General features: G+C 40.5%; 1 protein-coding gene across 1 annotated transcript; it reads right to left on the bottom strand.

Moving 5' to 3' along the window:
- Window positions 1-1,411: 1,411 nt before the first annotated feature.
- praf2 (PRA1 domain family, member 2) lies at window positions 1,412-9,705 on the bottom strand. The gene is made up of 3 exons (XM_029508204.1): window positions 9,488-9,705; window positions 7,497-7,714; window positions 1,412-4,213 (listed from the first exon to the last, which is right to left on the bottom strand). The coding sequence occupies exons 1-3, from the start codon at window positions 9,664-9,666 to the stop codon at window positions 4,074-4,076; spliced, it is 537 nt and encodes a 178-aa protein (XP_029364064.1). The 5' UTR covers window positions 9,667-9,705; the 3' UTR covers window positions 1,412-4,073.
- Between the last annotated feature and the right edge of the window lie 8,925 nt (window positions 9,706-18,630).

Genomic DNA, 18,630 nt, shown 5'->3' with positions numbered 1-18,630 from the left:
TTTGTTCCGCTGGCTGCATTAAATGAATCAACCAAATGTTGGTTTATTAAAAAAATCACCCAGATGTTGGCTTGTTTCATATTAACCACCCAAATGTTGTCTTATTTAATAAAGATCATGTACAGATCCAGAACTGAATGTGAAAAATTAAAGTACATTGGGTTTTAGCAATTTATTACCTCTCACTTAGCTATTTGTGAAGTACTTTCTAATAATATTTTTTGTTGATATTATATCAGATGTCATAACAGAAAGGGCAGCATGGCGACACAGTGGTTAGTGTTCTTCCCCCACAATAAGGTTGTGGGTTTGGTTCCCCGGCCTGGGGCCTTTCTGTGTGGAGCCTGCATGTTCTCCTGTTGTAAGAGTGGGTTTCCTCCAGATACTCTGGTTTCATCCCACTGTCCAAAGACATCATGTTTGGGTTAACTGGTGACTGTAAATTGTCTGGAGGTCTGAGTGTGGGCCTGTGATGGATTGGCATCCTGTCCAATGTGCAACCCTGCCATCATCCAATGTGAACTAGGATTGGCTGTAGCACCCCTCGCAACACGGAAAGAGACAAATGGCGGAAGATGAATGAACAGTGGCAGCTCCTAACAAATTTTTCAGGGGGGGCAACTGTTCTGATGATGACCAAGGTGACCCGTTCAATGGGGTAATTAATAGGCAGCAAGAGAATTGCCACATTTTGTTACTTTCTGGTCAGCATACATAGTAATTGGAAATGTCCATGCGGTGGTGTCTGCCGTGCTGCCATCAGGGTGAAAAAATTGTGCAGGGATAGCAGAACAAAGCGTTAGCTGCTTCACAGCCTGCTAGCCAAGTTTTCCGCTCATAACAGCTCAGTGAAAATCCCCGGTTATATGATTTCCCTCCCTTTGTATAAACTTGTTTTATGTTTAAATTTGGTCTGGGAGGTCCAAATTGTTTCGCTGCCAATTTATCTTCATTACTGCGACGACTGAAAGGGACTTCTTACAGAGAAATTATTAAGTTGCTCCGTACACTTGCCATGCTGACTTTGAATACTACTAGCGCGGTGGCTATGTGGCCTATGCTCACGTTACGTATGACAAAAGCACGTTAGGGCAAGCTCTCCCGGAACCCATAGAAAATGCATTGTAACGACTTCATGTAACGAATGAAGCACAGCCCTACGCTGATTGGATAATGACATACAGAGCAGCTCCAATTGTCTAGAATTCTCATAACCACTATAACCCTTTGGTGGTGCGTCGCCCGATCGCCCTTATGAACAAACCGCCTCTGTGAATGAATGAATATAAACAGAAAAAAAAGTGTTTTTACTCATAACTAATGTTTGAGCAAAGGTGTATTCTCACATTCCAGAAAGATAGAGAGAGAAACTGGAATACAATGTTTTTTTGTATTTAGAAAAAAAAAAAAAAGGTTTGCAATAAACTGAATTAAAGGCTTTCATCAGATTGGCAAATGTGTTGATAAATCTAATTTTAGCTATTTTGCTGAATGAAAGGCTGTGCACAATAATGATCTTCCACTGTAAAATTAATTACATGAGCAGTCATTCAGAAATGGTTCCTCTGTGCACATTTTAGTAAGTCATTGTGTGATCATGAATTATAAATTATACCACAAGAATTTATTTATGCTGTGTTTCTCCTGACTGTTTACAACAAATGACAACCCACTGAGAACAGAAGGGCCACATGGTCAGTGCCCTTCCTGCCATGTTCCCTCCCTCTAGAGCTTCAGATACACTTAAGTATGTCACATAAATATCTAAAAATTATAAAATCCATATTAAAAATGCAATGGCACATAAACAATAGAAATCAGTGGGTCATTTTTTTCATTTCATTCAGTTTTTCATTGTAAACAAAGTGGTTAATAACCAAAAATGCATCCATAAAACTTACCAACATTCAAATCGCACAGAAAATACATTTCACCAGTTACCATGTACAGATGTTTTTTAGACCCCAACCCATAACAGGCAGCTTGAGCATAAAAACTGTAATTGGTTTAAAAAAAAATTATTTTTTTCAAAAGAACAGAGAAAAGATTTATATGCATCTTTCTTTAACAGCAGGTCCACAAAGCAGGAATCAGCTGTACTGTAAATTGCACTGGACAATGTTTAAACACTGTTTGAAGAACTCTAATGTCTCAATATTTGAAGGTTTTAATCCCACACAGTTTGGAAATCACATTCTTGCGCACCCTACCATCCAACTCAGTTGTATTATTGAATGATAGCAATTTCGCCTGTCATGTTGTTCATGTTGTCTGGTTTGCAAGTTCACTTTTCTCTGCATTTGAATAACAAATGGTTAACTTCAAGGCCACAGGAATGGCATTAGTCTTGGAACCAGAACTTCAGAATTCAGTTCTTAAAATCAGAAAAATCATAGTGACTTTTATAATAACACAAAATTTGCATTACTTTAAATGTAGTAATTACAAATGTAGTTTGTGAATGTTATCACTGAATGGGACATACATTTGTAGAGACATTTGTAAACATAATGTTTAGAGTTGCAATTTTTAGCAACAAAAAGTTGCCCATAATTCTTAACCTATCACAAGTTTAACTTCAGAAGCATTTGATCTTAGCAATGGTGGACATTACGAAAGCTGCAGTCTTTTTGTATGTTAAAAGATTAATTCTGATTAGATACCAATTTGTGCGATCAATAGAGATATTTACATATGGACCAAAGTGGTAAACTGATTCACCAGTTCTTCCATTCTCACAGTCATACCACTGGTATGGCTAAAAACAAGAGTAAATTATAAAGAGTGTGGCTAAAAACAGCTAAATTGCAAGGGGAACATTGCAAAATACAGTTATCACAAATGTTGGCACAACAACCAGCCAACTTTTCATTTGTTAGTGGTAATTTGTGGTCCATCATTTCCCCCCCCCCAAAAAAAAAAAAACAAGAAGAAATTATGGGTAAATGCAAAGTGATTATTTTGGTACAACAGAGTTTCTCCCAGTTGTTTGCACTGGGTAATTGGTCATCTGAAAACTTGTGCTCCAGTTTATTTCTGACTCCTTATCCTATTTTTTGCTATTACCCTGCATTTTCCTTCTTCTCCCCTTGGTATTGAATTAACTCTTTGATGCACTTTTGAGTGTTAGACTGTGAGAGCTACGATTTGTTCTGAATTCATTCTTCATATAAAACCTGATTTGCATGGACTTAAGCTCATAAATTAATTGAAGTCACAACCTATTGTAAACACTAAATGAAAGCATGGTTTCTGTAATTTCACAAGACATCAGTGTAATTTTCTAATTCAAAGTGTCAACTTGTCTTCTGAACATTTTCCTTTCATCCATTCACTTGATCATGGACTGCTTTAACTCACATTCAGGTTTTCCATAAGCATGTTATTCCTAGAGATTTTGAAATGTATGTTTTCCATGATATAAAAGACTTGTTTCCTCTAAGAGCTTAGGCAGCAACAAAAAACCCAAAAACAACTACACGGCCTTGGAAAGTACATCAGGAGTGCTGCAGTACTGTGCTACTGGTGCATTTCTCTTCAAGCTTATGGCTTCATTCTTAAAACATTACAACTTTTATGAGTAAAACCACTATTGTTAGAATAAATGATGCATTATTAAAACTGTTGGGCTTTTCTTCTCATTTTATAAATTTGGATTGAAGAGGTTCTTATTACCAGAAGAAATGTATCTGTGACAAAAATTTGTGAACATTTTCTAGACTTCTAATTTTCCTGATTTAGATTAGCAGAAAGCACAAAGAAGAACACACTCCACACCATGTCTACAATAATACATGTTTGTAGTGCAAACACACAACAGTATAAAGCCACAACAAATGAAAGAATGTGTCATTAAAGTGCAATGTTTGGCAAGAAAACAAAAGGGAATATTTGGAACATTTTTACCACTCCTGTCCTGTTCCCATTGGACTGCAGTCTCGTCCATCACTGATGACATACAATTAACCCCCCTCCCCCAACAACCAATTCCCACCTTAACTTCCATTTTAATTTCCCTGTGACTGGACCAAACCTATCTTCCATCTTTCCAAATCTTTTCCTCCTGTTCCTCTCTAGGATCCCGCTTCTTGTTCTTGTCCCAAGGCCTCAAGCAGGAGTCCCATTGGTGTCCTCTTCAGCCCAATGCTCTCCAATTTGTTTTCCAATTTATTCTTCAGGCTGCGTAGTCTAACTGATGCATGGACCAGAACCACTGTGAAGGAGCAACAAAGAGTGTGGTGAGGGAATGAAACTTGTGCGACAAAAAAAATAGACCAGACTCAGTGATTAACTCCCTAAACCTAACAACAAACTTCAAACTATCACTGCTCCCAACAACAAACATTCGCCCTGCCCTATGTGCCCTAAAGATAATATCTAACTAGGCCAGTGAGTGATAGCTAACATGTCTTTGGGGTCATCAGGTGGGAACCTCCTTTCACCAGTGTTTTGTCTAGTTAGGCCCACAACACCTCCTCACTGTTCACTAAACTAAATACTGGCGTCCCAGAGTCACCCCCTAATGCCAGCCATCACCACTCCTGACACAAAGACAACTATCTCACACAGCACCACTATCAACTACTACCAACTGCACCAGTGAAAGCAGGGTGGGGATACAGACCCTGGTTCGGGTGGGGGAGAGAAATAGAAGAGGTGGAGATAAAAGTAGGGATGGGATACAGACCCTGGTTCGGGTGGGGGGGAGAAATAGAAGAGGTGGAGATAAAAGTAGGGATGGGATACAGACCCTGGTTCGGGTGGGGGGCATGAAAGTATAGAGGGTGCAGGAGGTGGAGGACAAGCTACACTAGCAGATTCAGCAACCAAACTCACCTGGACAGTCCTATAATCAAACCGAATCAAACCAATACAGGCCAACTCACCCGGACTAACTGCATGGTGTCAAAGAGGCTCAAACAGGCCGCACCCTCCACTTAAATAGACTTACCCTTCCTGAATTTCTTCCTCCGCTTCTCCCTAGAGTCTGTCTATCTTAAGTGCTCCCCCTGTTCAGACCCCAGCTACTATTAGTTCTTCTAATCCAAATCCACTGACTGGATCTTAATGCCTCATCTGACATTTCCTTGACTATTTTCCTCACACTCTGTCCCCTTCCTCCTAACTTCTTCAACAAAGCAACAGCAGAGCTTGCTACAAACCCTCTACATCCTACTTCCACTGGACAAACCTTCCATCCCCGCTGCTCAGCATCCTTACCTAGATCTGCATACCTGAGCTTTTTCCTTTCATATGCTTCTTCAACTGAATCCTCCCACGGCACAGTCAGCTCTATGAAATATACTTTCTTTCTACTCCTAGACCACAAAATTATATCAGGCCTTAACTTTGTACAGGCTATTTCCTGGGGAACAACAAGCTTTCTTCCTAAATCCCCCTGCATCTTCCAGTCACCAGCATCCTCTAAACTACCTTGCCTCCGTATCTTAATAACTTTCCCTCCTTCTTGAACAAACTGAATTTGCAACTCTCTTTGTTTTAGATCCTCCTAAATTTGCCTGCCTCCGTATATCTTCTGTCTAGCAAATGTACAATAACTGAGACATTTTACATAAGGGAAATGCTTATTGCTGTGGTTGTAATTTTTGAAACTTTGTAATAAACCGAGAATCGGATGAGGAAGGTGGCGGTTTGCTCCTTCCCTCACATCTTATAATTTTGTTTTCCAGAGTTCAATGGGCAGAAGTAGCAGGCTGGTAGAAAAAAATCATTTGTTACTGTAGTTCCACCAGTTGAAATTCGTAACGCCTCTGTATATCTTCAATGCCTGCAGCTAAGCTTTGTAAAACTTTGTTATGTTGCCATGTATACCGTCCTTGTGACAGACTAACCTTACAACCTGACAAGATGTGCTTTATAGTTGTAGTACCTGAACACAACGAACATAGTGGGTCTACATTTACCCAGAGTTTTAGGTTCTGGGGAGTTGGCAATACATCATATGTTGCCCCTATCAAAAATCTAATACTACTTTCCTCCATACTCCACAGCTCTTTCCAACTAAGCTTTTTCTTCTCTACACCTTCTCAGTTCAACCACTGTCCCTGCTTAGCCTGAGTCACTGCCCTCACACTCCTTAATATTTCCTCCTGTCTACGAACCTGCTCCACCACTAGCTTCCTCTTCTCTTTGGGACATGCTGTACTCCACATCAGTTTGCCTGGGCCAAGTCTCAAGCCTCCCCGGCCTATCTGTACATTACCCACAATGCCTAAGAGTTGTTTTCGCTTCCTGCACTGCCATTCTTGGATTCCATTTTTGCCCCGTGGTTGGGTTTCAAATCACCGTACTAACTACCACATATTTACTCCCAGATAACAGGAGCTCTGTCCTAATCTTAGTACATTTAAACTCTTCCACTAGACTAGATACTGGGAGCTGAAGTCTGCCTTTCCCATATAATAAGTCTTCCATCAACTCAATGGGCATAATCCCTCACATTTTGGGTTGACTCGGTGAATGAAAACTGAACTTATGTTGTGCTCAGTGAATTAGAGTAATCTATGTGGAAATTACCTTTATGCTGATAGAACAGTTTTAATCTTGCTCCTCAAAATAAAGCTTCTATTTTGAAAAAGTAAATTGCCAAATAATATATTTCCAGCTACAAAACAATTGTGTTAAATCTGAACATGCATAAAATACTTTTGCCAAATATTTGCTACAAAAGTCACAACAGATTTTATCATGTAGTCACATGATAAAGTTCTCTTTTGGTCACAGACCAAAAGAGAACTAAGAAGGTTTTGTGTGCAATGATGGGTGATGGTGATGATGTTCCTTAGCAGGACCAAAAACAAGGTCTGCACAACAGAAGTGCAGAAGTGCATATATATATATATATATATATATATATATATATATATAAATAAATAAAAGCACACATTAATTAAATAGACTTACCCCCACCTGACCTCCTAAGATATTTGCGTAATGTCCCACTGAGCTAATGTGTGAACAGGTCGTTATCCAGAGAATTCACAGGGTGAATTAATACCGACGTCTACCAAAAAACTCGACCCTTGCATCAACTGTACCAGAGTGCAGTGGAAACAAAAGAAACTGCTTCTCAGTTAAAAAGCTTGAGGCAAATTTTTTCATATGCAAACGCTTGAGCAAACAGTCCACTAACTCTCTTATATCAGATTCACATTCATTGTACCAGGAGGAAACCTTGACGTTTGCAGTTAGTGGAGTAATGAAATGCAACATAATACACAATACATTAAAACACAAAGCACAATAAAACCCACAATAAGAACACCCTATGATTTATATGCACAGATTTAGCAGGGTTATTGTACACCGTACGAGGGAGGTTTTAGACTCATTGTACCTGGACTGTTTATAATTCTTACTGTTCATGTTTGGAGATAATAATGAAGCTCAGTCCCATTTGTTAAGTGGTTCCCAAAAGTAGTAGTGCGTGAGAGAGAGATAAAGACAGAGAAAGTGTGTGTGTGTTCCTTTCTTACTCAGTATAGGGAAGGCTATTCCAAACAGGAACACAGCCACACCCCCCAGCAATAATATGAAGAGATAACTCCCCAGAAGAATGACCAACACGCATATTGATGGGTGGTTTCTACGGAACCGGCGAACAGGAGCTTGGTTCTCGGCAGTCCAGATGAAGCCAAGGAACAGCAAGGTCACCACCACTGCCCCAACGAACAACTCCAAAGGCCGGAAATACCTGAGAGCAGAGATAAATTTGCCAATAAACAGGAACTGTACTGACATTACCTACATGTTTTCTGATAAAATGTTAAATAACATGTCTCAAAATCCCCAAAAAATTATAGATCTAATAATTATGCAGAGTGCTGCTGCACGCTGTTTTTGAACATGAAGGATGAAGTAAACTGGGGTGTACATGTAGCTTTTTTAATCCCTTGAGGTGTGTCTTATTTTTCCAACCTGGGACACACTTACCTCTACCTGGTTGTCTGTGAAGCAGATATTGTAAAAAAACAGGGATGTGTTATCACCCACAGCTTCCCAAAGAAGTGCTTTGAAGCTCAGTGTGAGCTGCTATGCCATCTTGGTGGTGCCTCAAACTTCCAGCCAATCCAAAAATGTAATAAAATGGAAAGATGTCAGTCATATAAAAAAAATCAACGCTGTACGGTTTTCATGAAAATGGTAATTAGCTGTAGAGATTGGTTTTGGACCAGGCTTGGAATATGTTTAGTTCTGCTGTAAAGTTGAACATTTTAACCTTGAAGTCTATGGGAACTGACTCACTGTTGGAACCAGACGTTAGTGGTCCATACAGGAACCACAGGTGTTAACACATTATGTTTCAGCCTTAGAGATTTGAGTGTGGATGTTAAGATGCACTAAGGACTCAAGACCACAAGAATGAGCAAAAACTTATGGAAACATCCAAAAGGTTTATTTATTCTACAGATTTCTTATTTCCAACAAAATTCATCAAAATGTATGCAGTTAGCAGAAGCAGTAACAAGAGTTGTTGGTGTGCATCAAAACTTTATTCCTCTGAACTTCAGAACTCATCATTGTCCAAATGAATCCAACTGTTGCACTGGGTCATATGCTCTATCATTACCATGAGCGCAGACATACACACAAACACTGCTGCCCCTCACTACAACACTAAGTACTGGAAAACTCCATAACAAACACACTATTTCCGTTCAAAAGATTAATGTTGATTAAAAACTCCAGTGATCATCAAGTCTCAAGAGACAATATAGCACACCATTTATCAGATAGTCTATGCAATGGACAGTTAACAGTGATGACTGGACTGTGAATCTACAATTTGTTTAAGAATAGTCCAGAGTTTGTGTGACATGATTTTGTGTAATTTCACATTTTTCATCTTTGTTATCACTATAAAAGTTGGCTCTTTACAGCAGATCCCTCTGGTTAAAATGTCTTTATAGTGATAAAAATATGACAGCTATTATGACTAGCTATTAAGACATGAATCATAATGAGAGTGGGAATGTTTTTTGTTTTGTTTTGGTTTTTTTTCCTAGAGATGGCATGATTTTTGTTGGTTCTCATACCAAACAAACATGTTCCCTGTGATTCTGTCAACTCTGCTGTAGCACCAATAAAGCCTCATCCAGCTCGACCACACTACGATTTCAACAACCGTTAGATGGATGTTTGTGACAGCGTGGTCAGCATCTTTTTGCACCACAGCCTCGTACTGAAGGATAAATAGAAACAGGACTAATGTCTGACTCACTGCCTCCAGCTCACAGATGAAGATGAACGGGCGGGGGGGATGAAAACAGACACGAGAGAGGGAGACGTCTCTGATTTTCCTCCCTCTCATAGGTCTCATCGTGTATGCAGCAGGAGCCATGATGGAGCCGTGATGGCAGATCAATGAAGGTGTTACAGCAAAACACAGAAATTCCACGAGTCACACTTTCAGTATGTTCCCAAGCATTAGGGGGGAGGGTCGTCACGTCAGCAAAATGAAACTTACCCGACTATGACCAGGAAGCCCAGCACAAACACGAAGTAGTTGCTCTGGTAGTAGAGCAGATTGTTGATAATGCGGTTGTTCCAACGGTCCAAGTCGCTGACGTCGGGCACGGCGAATCTTGCAGAGCCTCGAATAAAATCTTCCAGACTCCGGAGGGGTGGAGGCCGGACGTCCACCATTTTTACAAGACGACAGTAAACTTGGTTTCCCAGAGTACAACGTAGGAGTAAAGGGGGCGGGCACAAAAGTGGACGTGCCCGCGCGACGAGTTTCTGGGTACGCGTGTGCACGAGCAGTCCACTCGGGCCCCGCGGGCATGAGCGGAACGGCGCGGGAAACAGTTAGTGCGTTTCTACTTCCTTTAGAATTGCGTAAAACAATCTAAAGAGTGAAATAAAAACCTCACAATGGAAACGTGTGAATGTCAAGAAACATTTCAAATATTTGTAAAAATATATATGCACTCATGAAGTGGTTTTCGTATGCGTCGATAAAGAAATGTATAGCTAAAGTGTAATAGAGACACTTTTTTTTTCGAATTTACACCTAACTCGACATTACGTAGGGCAGGCCTATTCAAATGGCCCAGATTTAAATCCCGCGTGGCCCAGCTCGAGGGCCAGTCAGAAAAGCAAAGAAAAACTGTCAAAAAACCTCACACATTTTGCAAGCACTCAGGAATTCCTTTAAAGATTCCTACAGTAGTACAGACCCTGAATGCAACACTACACGTAGCCTAGCAACAGTGCAACAACAACAATACTTTGAAAACATGTACGCTTGTAGCAGTAGTTCTGTGACACCAATAAAAAAAAATTGTTTTGTCAACCCTGAAACGTAAAATTGTGGCTGAAAAACGTCGGTTTAACTCGGCCTGGACTAAGAAATACTTCTTTATTGTATTGGATTCCAGTATTCACAGATTTTAGGCTCATTTTGATAGGCAGGAAGCCCAGGTAGCATAGGTGTGAATCTATTATGATGGATGGAAAAAATACAAATTGATTAAAGTTAATGAAAAGAGTAACAGCTAAAATTTTACACGTCAATTTGGATTAATGCATTAATTTCAGTGTCAGGGATGTGATATGACTCACTATAGACCAACCTTATAAGCTTGTTTTTAGGTAACTACATAACTACATAACACATTGTACTACTACAATATCAACAATATTTATTTAATATTACACGATAATGGGATTTAATACATTAACCTGAAACAAAATATAGCATACAAGTTAGTCCTGGCCCACAGAGCATGACGGCTTTCCTGCTCCCTCTCTAGCTCCGACTGTGTCTCATCATACTCTCCTGCATTTTCTTCCTCTCCTTCTTCATCACTCTCTTCCCCTATCACAGGCTGATACTCATCCTCACCCCATTCCTCATTTGACAGCTCCAAATCTAAATCTCCCTCTATTATCCGGTATAAAATCCTCTCTGCTTCACTTCGTTTGCCTACAACAATACACAGTCATTGAATACATTAAAATTGTCCTGGTGCCCACTACAGTTGACATTCATTATATGACTGTTATTTCAAAACAGAAATAATGAAATTATTTTCATATTTAAAATGTTGTTCTTGGCATGTTAATAAATAAGAATGTATATAATTATCATGGTAAAAATAGCAATAGATAAAGAATATTTGACTTACCGTTCCTCTTTCCATAAAATGTGGATGTTGGTATGGCAGCCATTTTGATAGAGAAAAAAAGTAAAGTTCCCAGCATGCAAACCCATCACATGACACATCACTGGCCCAGGATGTCCTCTACAGAATGATATAGGGCTTGACAGGGTAACTCTAAATACTTTAGGAATATACAAGTGAACATAATGTCCATTATAAAGGACATGAATGAATGAGTCAGGTCTCAGGAGGTTTTAAACATAATTACGCAATAAAAATCTCACACGGAGGCACTGACACCAACCTGGGGATTTATCAATAATAAATGTTCTCAGATCCCATACAAAAGCATGTTGTGGAAGAAGGAAACTCTTTAACAAACCTGCCAACACAATGACTTTGGTCTTAATAAAATAAAACAGGGATGTCTTGTCCTTTGCTGCCTCCAACAGCAGTTCTAGAGGAAGGCCTGGATTTGACATGGTTGAAGTCTGGCCAGGGGCGCAGCTACCAGTATCTGGAGGTTATGCAGCAACAATTTGGTCAGCCCCCCCCCCAAAAATAGTAAAGGGTTTCCCTCCTTTTCCCTCTTTCGTTTTCTTTTTTAACCCCTGAGAGCTTTTCTCTTTATTCATCTTTTTCCATGGACATCAACTCACTGCTAGTGCCTGCTTGCTCAGCACTCTTGGTGCCCCTGCTCCATCTTCTACATCAAAATTATATGATAGAATCTTATAAACTTGGGTGCCCTTCTCTAGCATGTTAGTCCTCCAAAATTTTTTATAATCTTAAGGAAATGCAAAAACTATTTAGAAACGCACAACAGCAGAAACAAAAAAATATATATACAAATATTACAATTATTATTATTATTATTATTATTATTATTATTTACCATAGTTTTGGAGCTCCCCCCGATGTGGCCCCCTATGCATCACATTTCATGCATGCCCACTTTTTGCACCACTGAGTCTGGCCACCATACAATGCCACATATATCTGTTTTTTTCCTTTTTGTTTATGGAGGCATTCACAATACCACCTCAGCTCCACAGGGGAGCCATTTTAACAGCCAGTCAGATGGTAGTATGCAGCCCTCACCCATCCACTTTGTGTTGGTTCAGCTGGTTCATCTCATTGACTGCAGGGTTTGAGGGCAGAGAACAATATGTTTGGTTCTTGAGTCGTGCTGATAAAACTTTGGTTGATGTTTCATTGCCAGTAGTTTTAAGTGTGTCATGAAAGGCTCTTTTTATTCTAAGATGGATCTGACCTTGCATGGCATAGACCGGACCAGATCATTGGGTCCACCTCCACTTGGACACCATATGGATCATCAGAATTTTGTAAAACTCAATCTGAGACTAACTTATTGTCTTGTCTTCCTTAACTCTTGCCACAGTAACTTGGGACTTACTTGAAGGTTACAACTTGAGACCCACTTCTGGCCTGCACATGGGTGACTTCTTATTCCACTTTGTCCTTTGTGGATTTCCTTTACTGAAGGAGCAGCAGCAGTAAATGCTCAATATGCTTTTGGTAATAGTGGTAGCAGTGGAGTAACAGATCCACTCTAACAGACTGCGTTCGAATCTTGATAATGCCGCCCCTCTCAAAAAGAAAGTATTCAATCTGAGGAGGATGGCTCCCTGGTATAGTTACCAAATCCGTACCTTGAAGCAGACATCAAGGAATTTAGAAAGAAACTGGCGTTCCAGTAAGTCAGAAGAGTCTCACAGAGCCTGGAAAGACAGCCTAAAAACGTATAAAAAAGCTCTCCGCAGTGCTAGAAGTTCATATTACTCAGCACTCATAGAAGAAAACAAGAACAACCCCAGGTTTCTCTTCAGCACTGTAGCCAGGCTGACAGAGAGCCATAGCTCAGTTGAACCAGTGATCCCCTTAGCTCTAAGCAGTGATGATTTTATTAGTTTTTTTTCAGACAAAATTCTCACGATCAGAGAAAGAATTTATCAGCTCTTGCCTACGTTAGATAAAAATCCCCTTCTGAAGACGGCAACTGCTGAATCAGCTGCGGCGCCTCTTTTACATCTGGAATCATTCTCACCTCTAAATCTCTCAGAGCTAGCTTCTATAGTTTCATCATCCAGACCGTCAACCTGTCTATTAGACCCAGTACCAACTAGCCTCTTTAAAGAGATCTTTTATGTAATTGAGCCGTTCATTCTAGATTTGGTTAATCTGACTTTATTTCTGGGTTATGTACCTCAGGCACTTAAGACTGCGGTCATCAAACCCCAGCTTAAAAAGCCTAATCTTGATCCAGATGTTTTGGCAAACTATAGACCCATATCGAACCTTCCATTTATTTCTAAAATCATTGAGAAAGCTGTAGCAAAACAACTACACAAGCATCTGGATGGGAACAGTTTGTTTGAAGAGTTTCAGTCAGGATTTAGAGCCCATCATAGCACAGAAACAGCGCTGGTTAAAGTCTCCAATGACATTCTAATGGCCTCAGACGATGGATCAGCCTCCATACTTCTCCTTCTAGATCTTAGTGCTGCATTCGACACCATAGATCATAATATTTTACTACAGAGACTGGAACATGAAATTGGAATTAAAGGAACTGCACTAAAGTGGTTCAAATCCTACTTATCAGATAGACATCAGTTTGTTCATGTAAACAACAGCTCCTCCTCATGTACTGTAGTCAGTCATGGAGTCCCGCAGGGTTCGGTACTTGGACCAATCCTCTTTACGCTTTATCTGCTTCCTCTAGGCAACATTATCAGGAAACACAGCATCAATTTCCACTGCTACGCAGACGATACTCAGCTGTACCTATCAATGAAGCCAAATGAAGTCACTCAGATAGTCAGACTGCAGGCATGTCTTGAAGACATAAAAGTCTGGATGACTGGAAATGTTTTACTTCTCAACTCTGACAAAACAGAAGTTATTGTACTCAGTCCTAAGCACCTCAGAAAAATACTATCTAATCATCTCATCAGTCTGGACGGCATTACTTTGGCTTCCAGCACCACTGTAAGAAACCTTGGAGTAACTTGACCAAGACATGTCCTTTGTCCCTCACATAAAACAAGTTAGTCGGGCAGCTTTCTTCCACCTGAGAAACATTAGGAAAATCAGAAACATCCTTTCTCAGGATGATGCAGAAAAACTAGTCCATGCATTTGTAACTTCTAGGCTGGACTACTGTAACTCATTACTATCTGGATGTCCAAACAAATCTCTAAAAGGCCTTCAGTTAATTCAGAACGCTGCTGCACGAATATTAACAGGAACTAGGAAAAGAGATCACATCTCTCCCGTGTTAGCTGCTCTTCATTGGCTGCCAGTAAAATATAGAGTAGAATTCAAAATCCTTCTTTTAACGTATAAAGCTCTTAATGGCCAAGCTCCATCGTATCTCAGAGAGCTCATAGTTCCTTACTGTCCTAGCAGGCCACTCCGCTCTCTAGATGGAGGTTTACTTGTGGTTCCTAGAGTCTCCAAGAGTAAATCTGGAGGCAGATCGTTCAGTTATCAGGCTCCTCTTCTATGGAACCAACTCCCAGCATCGGTCCGGGGGGCAGACTCTTTAGTAACTTTCAAGACCAGGCTTAAAACTTTCCTGTATGACAGAGCGTACAGTTAAAAAGTCCTCTACTCTTTAGGTATGCTGCTATAGGCCTAGGCTGCTGGGGGAAGGACTGAGCTTCTCTCTCTCTCTCTCTCTCTCTCTCTCTCTCTCTCTCTCTCTCTCTCTCTCTCTCTCGCTCTCTGTCTCTCCCTGTCAGCCTCTCTCCCTCTTTCTCTCTAACTCCCTCCTTGCATGCGCTGATAAAAACCATCCTTCTTAAAAAAAAAAAAAAAAAAAAAACAGTTTCACCCAGTTCTAAGCATTTATACTGCATTTACTAACCATGTTCTGCCAAAGTCTCTGTCTCTCCCAGTTCCTCTCCTCTCTCTCCCTGTCCTCATCCTGCAGGTGGTGACTCATCTCCATCCCATGTTCCTGCAACACCTGCTGGTCCCATATAGCATGAATTCTGTATTACAGCTCAACTCCATGAACTTCATGCAACAACATGTTCCTGCCTACACCCCCCCCCCCCTCCAATGCCTGCCTGCCTGTCTCACTCTCTCTCTCTCTCTCTCTCTCTCTCTCTCTCTCAACCCAACCGGTCGAGGCAGATGGCCGCCCCCCCTGAGCCTGGTTCTGCTCGAGGTTTCTGCCTCTTAAAGGAAGTTTTTCCTTGCCACTGTTGCCAAGTGCTCGCCCATCGGGGGATCTGTTGGGTCTCTTTAAATAAATTTATAAAGAGTTTGGTCTAGACCTGCTCTATATGTAAAGTGCCTTGATGTAACTTTGTTATGATTTGGCGCTATACAAATAAATCTGATTTGATTTGATTTGATTTAGACCAAAAGTCACTGTTACTGACTAGTTAAATTTTTGTGTTCTCCAGGGAATTGCTTCGATTGGAAGTTGAATTGCATGAATCTTTTGTGATGTGATGAGCAGTATGTTAAACTGAACTAGCCTAGATGGGCTATTAAAGCTGCTATTGAGAATATAAAATATGAAAATGGTCAATATCTTAAATTGATGTTACATGGAGTTTAATTATCTTTGGGAGAGAGGGTGAGACAAAGAAAAAAAGAAAAAATCTGATGTTGCTTTTCTCTGGGAGACAGTGATCTTCACCTGTGGTAAGATGGATCACTGTTATGCACATGATGTTTAGCCCGATCTGTGGTTTCCCATGAGTGAGAAACTGGCTGATTTAAATCAGTCAGTACAGCCTTGATACAGCCTAGTAGACTGCAGTCAAGTAAGTGGAAGTAACTTAGCTGCTAAATGGCAAGGTTTACTTGAAGCTGTGGGAGCTGAACACTGGGGATGCTGATCACTTGTGTACAGTGTCCCAGAACATGTAAAGAGTTTACCTTATAGACACAAGCAAATGTTTTGAATGAATCAAATATGGACAGTGTTGACTGGGTCATGACTGTGAATATTGTATGAGGAACATTTAGCTTAAATTACCCTTTTCATTCAAATCAGTATATTCACCATTTATTCAAATTCGGCCGACACCATTGCTATTTAGCCAAAATTTTATTTCAATGAATGATTGATGTTTTTAATGTCTGACCTGAATGAGGTTGAGGGGCATGGGTGATGCTACTCTCACTGAGCAACTTATGCCAAACACCTAATACTGGTTAATTTCATTTTGTTTAAGAATCCAATGAGAACAAAGAAAATGGGTTCTTTCTAAGGACATAAACCTTTAAAGACACATCAGTTGTGTCACTGAAATTGAGAAGTTAAGTCATTTTCTGAAAAACAAAATGGTGCAATTAACACATTACAAAATTAGAGACCACCACTAACAGCCAACTTTACCAACTTGCCTTTCCCTTTCCTTGGATCACCTCATTCCCTTGGATCACCTCATAAAAGAGTATCAGCTGTAGCTGTCCGTGATAAACACTTGGTTAATATTATTGAATGGTCACTGTTTGGTTAGTTTTAGGTTAAAAAAATGAAGTTCGGGTCCAGGTACTTCCTCTCCAGCAGTTAGATGACCTTTCCCTACATTAAAACAAGATGTAACTAACAATCTAACTGAGCAAGTGAACAATCACTATAGCTTGTTTCAGACTGAAAAAATGCAAGGTATTAAAGCTGTTCGATGTTATAACTGTCCCTGGTCATCCCAACTCTATCCTGATTGTGTGGCACAGTTTGTCAGTCACACAGTAGTCATGTCCGAATGTGTACCCTTGTTTATGATCTATTTTGCTCTAAATGGGACCATCATTTAAAAAATTAACATCATGTTATAATGAAGAAAAAATTTAATCCAGAGACTGAGACCATCAATCTGTCTATATCCTGCTGCCTATATAGATAGGCAGCAGGATTGGATGCGCCTTACAATCAACCCCAGTAAGTCTAGAAGTATCTCAATAAATAGAGGGAGATTAAGTGATTGAAAGTTTGCAATAGATGAAGAGGAAACTCTAATAATTAGGGAAAAACCAGTAAAGAGTCTAGGTAGATGGGACAAGGCAGATTTGCATGATGGAGAACAGGTAGCACAATTTTGGAAGGATGTTGCTGAGGGACTGGATAGAAAAGACAAATCAGGGCCTCCAGGAAAGTTGAAGCTGTGGTGCTAGAAGCTTAGATTATTTCCCAGGTTGACATGGCCACTGTTGGTATATCAGATTCCAATATCTGCTGCAGAGAAAATGGACAGACTTGTAAGCTTTTACATTAGGAAGTGGCTAGGTGTTCTGAAATGTTTAAGTACTGTGGCACTGTATGGGAAAGGCATATTTCAGCTCCCAGTATCTAGTCTGGTGGAGGAGTTTAAATGTACTAAGGTTAGGACAGAGCTCCTGTTATCTGGGAGTAAAGATGTGGCAGTTAGTAAGGTGGTTCCATACCCCAACCAAGTGGAGAAAATGGAGTCCAAGAATGGCAGTGCAGGAAGCAAAAGCAACTCTTAGGCATACAGAGATTGTGGGTAATGTACAGATAGGCCGGGGAGGCTTGGGGCTTGGCCCAGGCAAACTGGTGTGGAGTACAGCATGTCCCAAAGTGAAGAGAAAGCTAGTGGTGGAGCAGGTTCGTAGACAGGAGGAAATATTAAGGAGTGTGAGGGCAGTGACTCAGGCTAAGCAGGGACAGTGGTTGAACTGGGAAGGTGTAGAGAAGAAAAAGCTTAGTTGGAAAGAGCTGTGGAGTATGGAGGAAAGTAGTATTAGATTTTTGATAGGGGAAACATATGATGTATTGCCAATTCCCCAAGAACCTAAAACTCTGGGTAAATGTAGACCCACTATGTTCGTTGTGTTTAGGTACTACAACTATAAAGCACATCTTGTCAGGTTATAAGGTTAGTCTGTCACAAGGACGGTATACATGGCAACATAACAAAGTTTTACAAAGCTTAGCTGCAGGCATTGAAGATATACAGAGGCGTTACGAATTTCAACTGGTGGAACTACAGTAACAAATTATTTTTTTCTACCAGCCTGCTACCTCTGCCCATTGAACTCTGGAAAACAAAATTATAAGATGTGAGGGAAGGAGCAAACCGCCATCTTCCTCATCCGATTCTCTGTCTGTTTATTACAAAGCTATACAGTGTGTTTGTTGAATCTGCTAGTGTAGCTTGTCCTCCACCTCCTGCACCCTCTATACTTTCATGCCCCCTACCCAAACCTCTTCTTTTTCTCCCCCCTACCTGAACCAGGGTCTGTATCTCCACCCTGCTTTCACTGGTGCAGTTGGCGAGAGGTCAGAGTAGTTGACGGTATGGCCGTTTGAGATGGTTGTCTTTTCGTGAGGAGTGGTGATGGCTGGACACCAGTGATTACTATCTAGCCTCCTGGAGGTGGTGAGGGGTGGTGGGACTAACTAGACGAGACACCGGTGAAAGGAGGTTCCCACCTGATGACCGCAAAGACATGTTAGCTATAACTGTTCTCTGGCCGGGTTAGATATTATCTTTAG

This window comes from Echeneis naucrates, chromosome 8, assembly GCF_900963305.1.
Source record: "Echeneis naucrates chromosome 8, fEcheNa1.1, whole genome shotgun sequence".
Taxonomy (NCBI): domain Eukaryota; kingdom Metazoa; phylum Chordata; class Actinopteri; order Carangiformes; family Echeneidae; genus Echeneis; species Echeneis naucrates.
The sequence above is the reverse complement of the archived record's forward strand: the minus strand, read 5'-3'. Positions and strand labels throughout refer to the sequence as shown.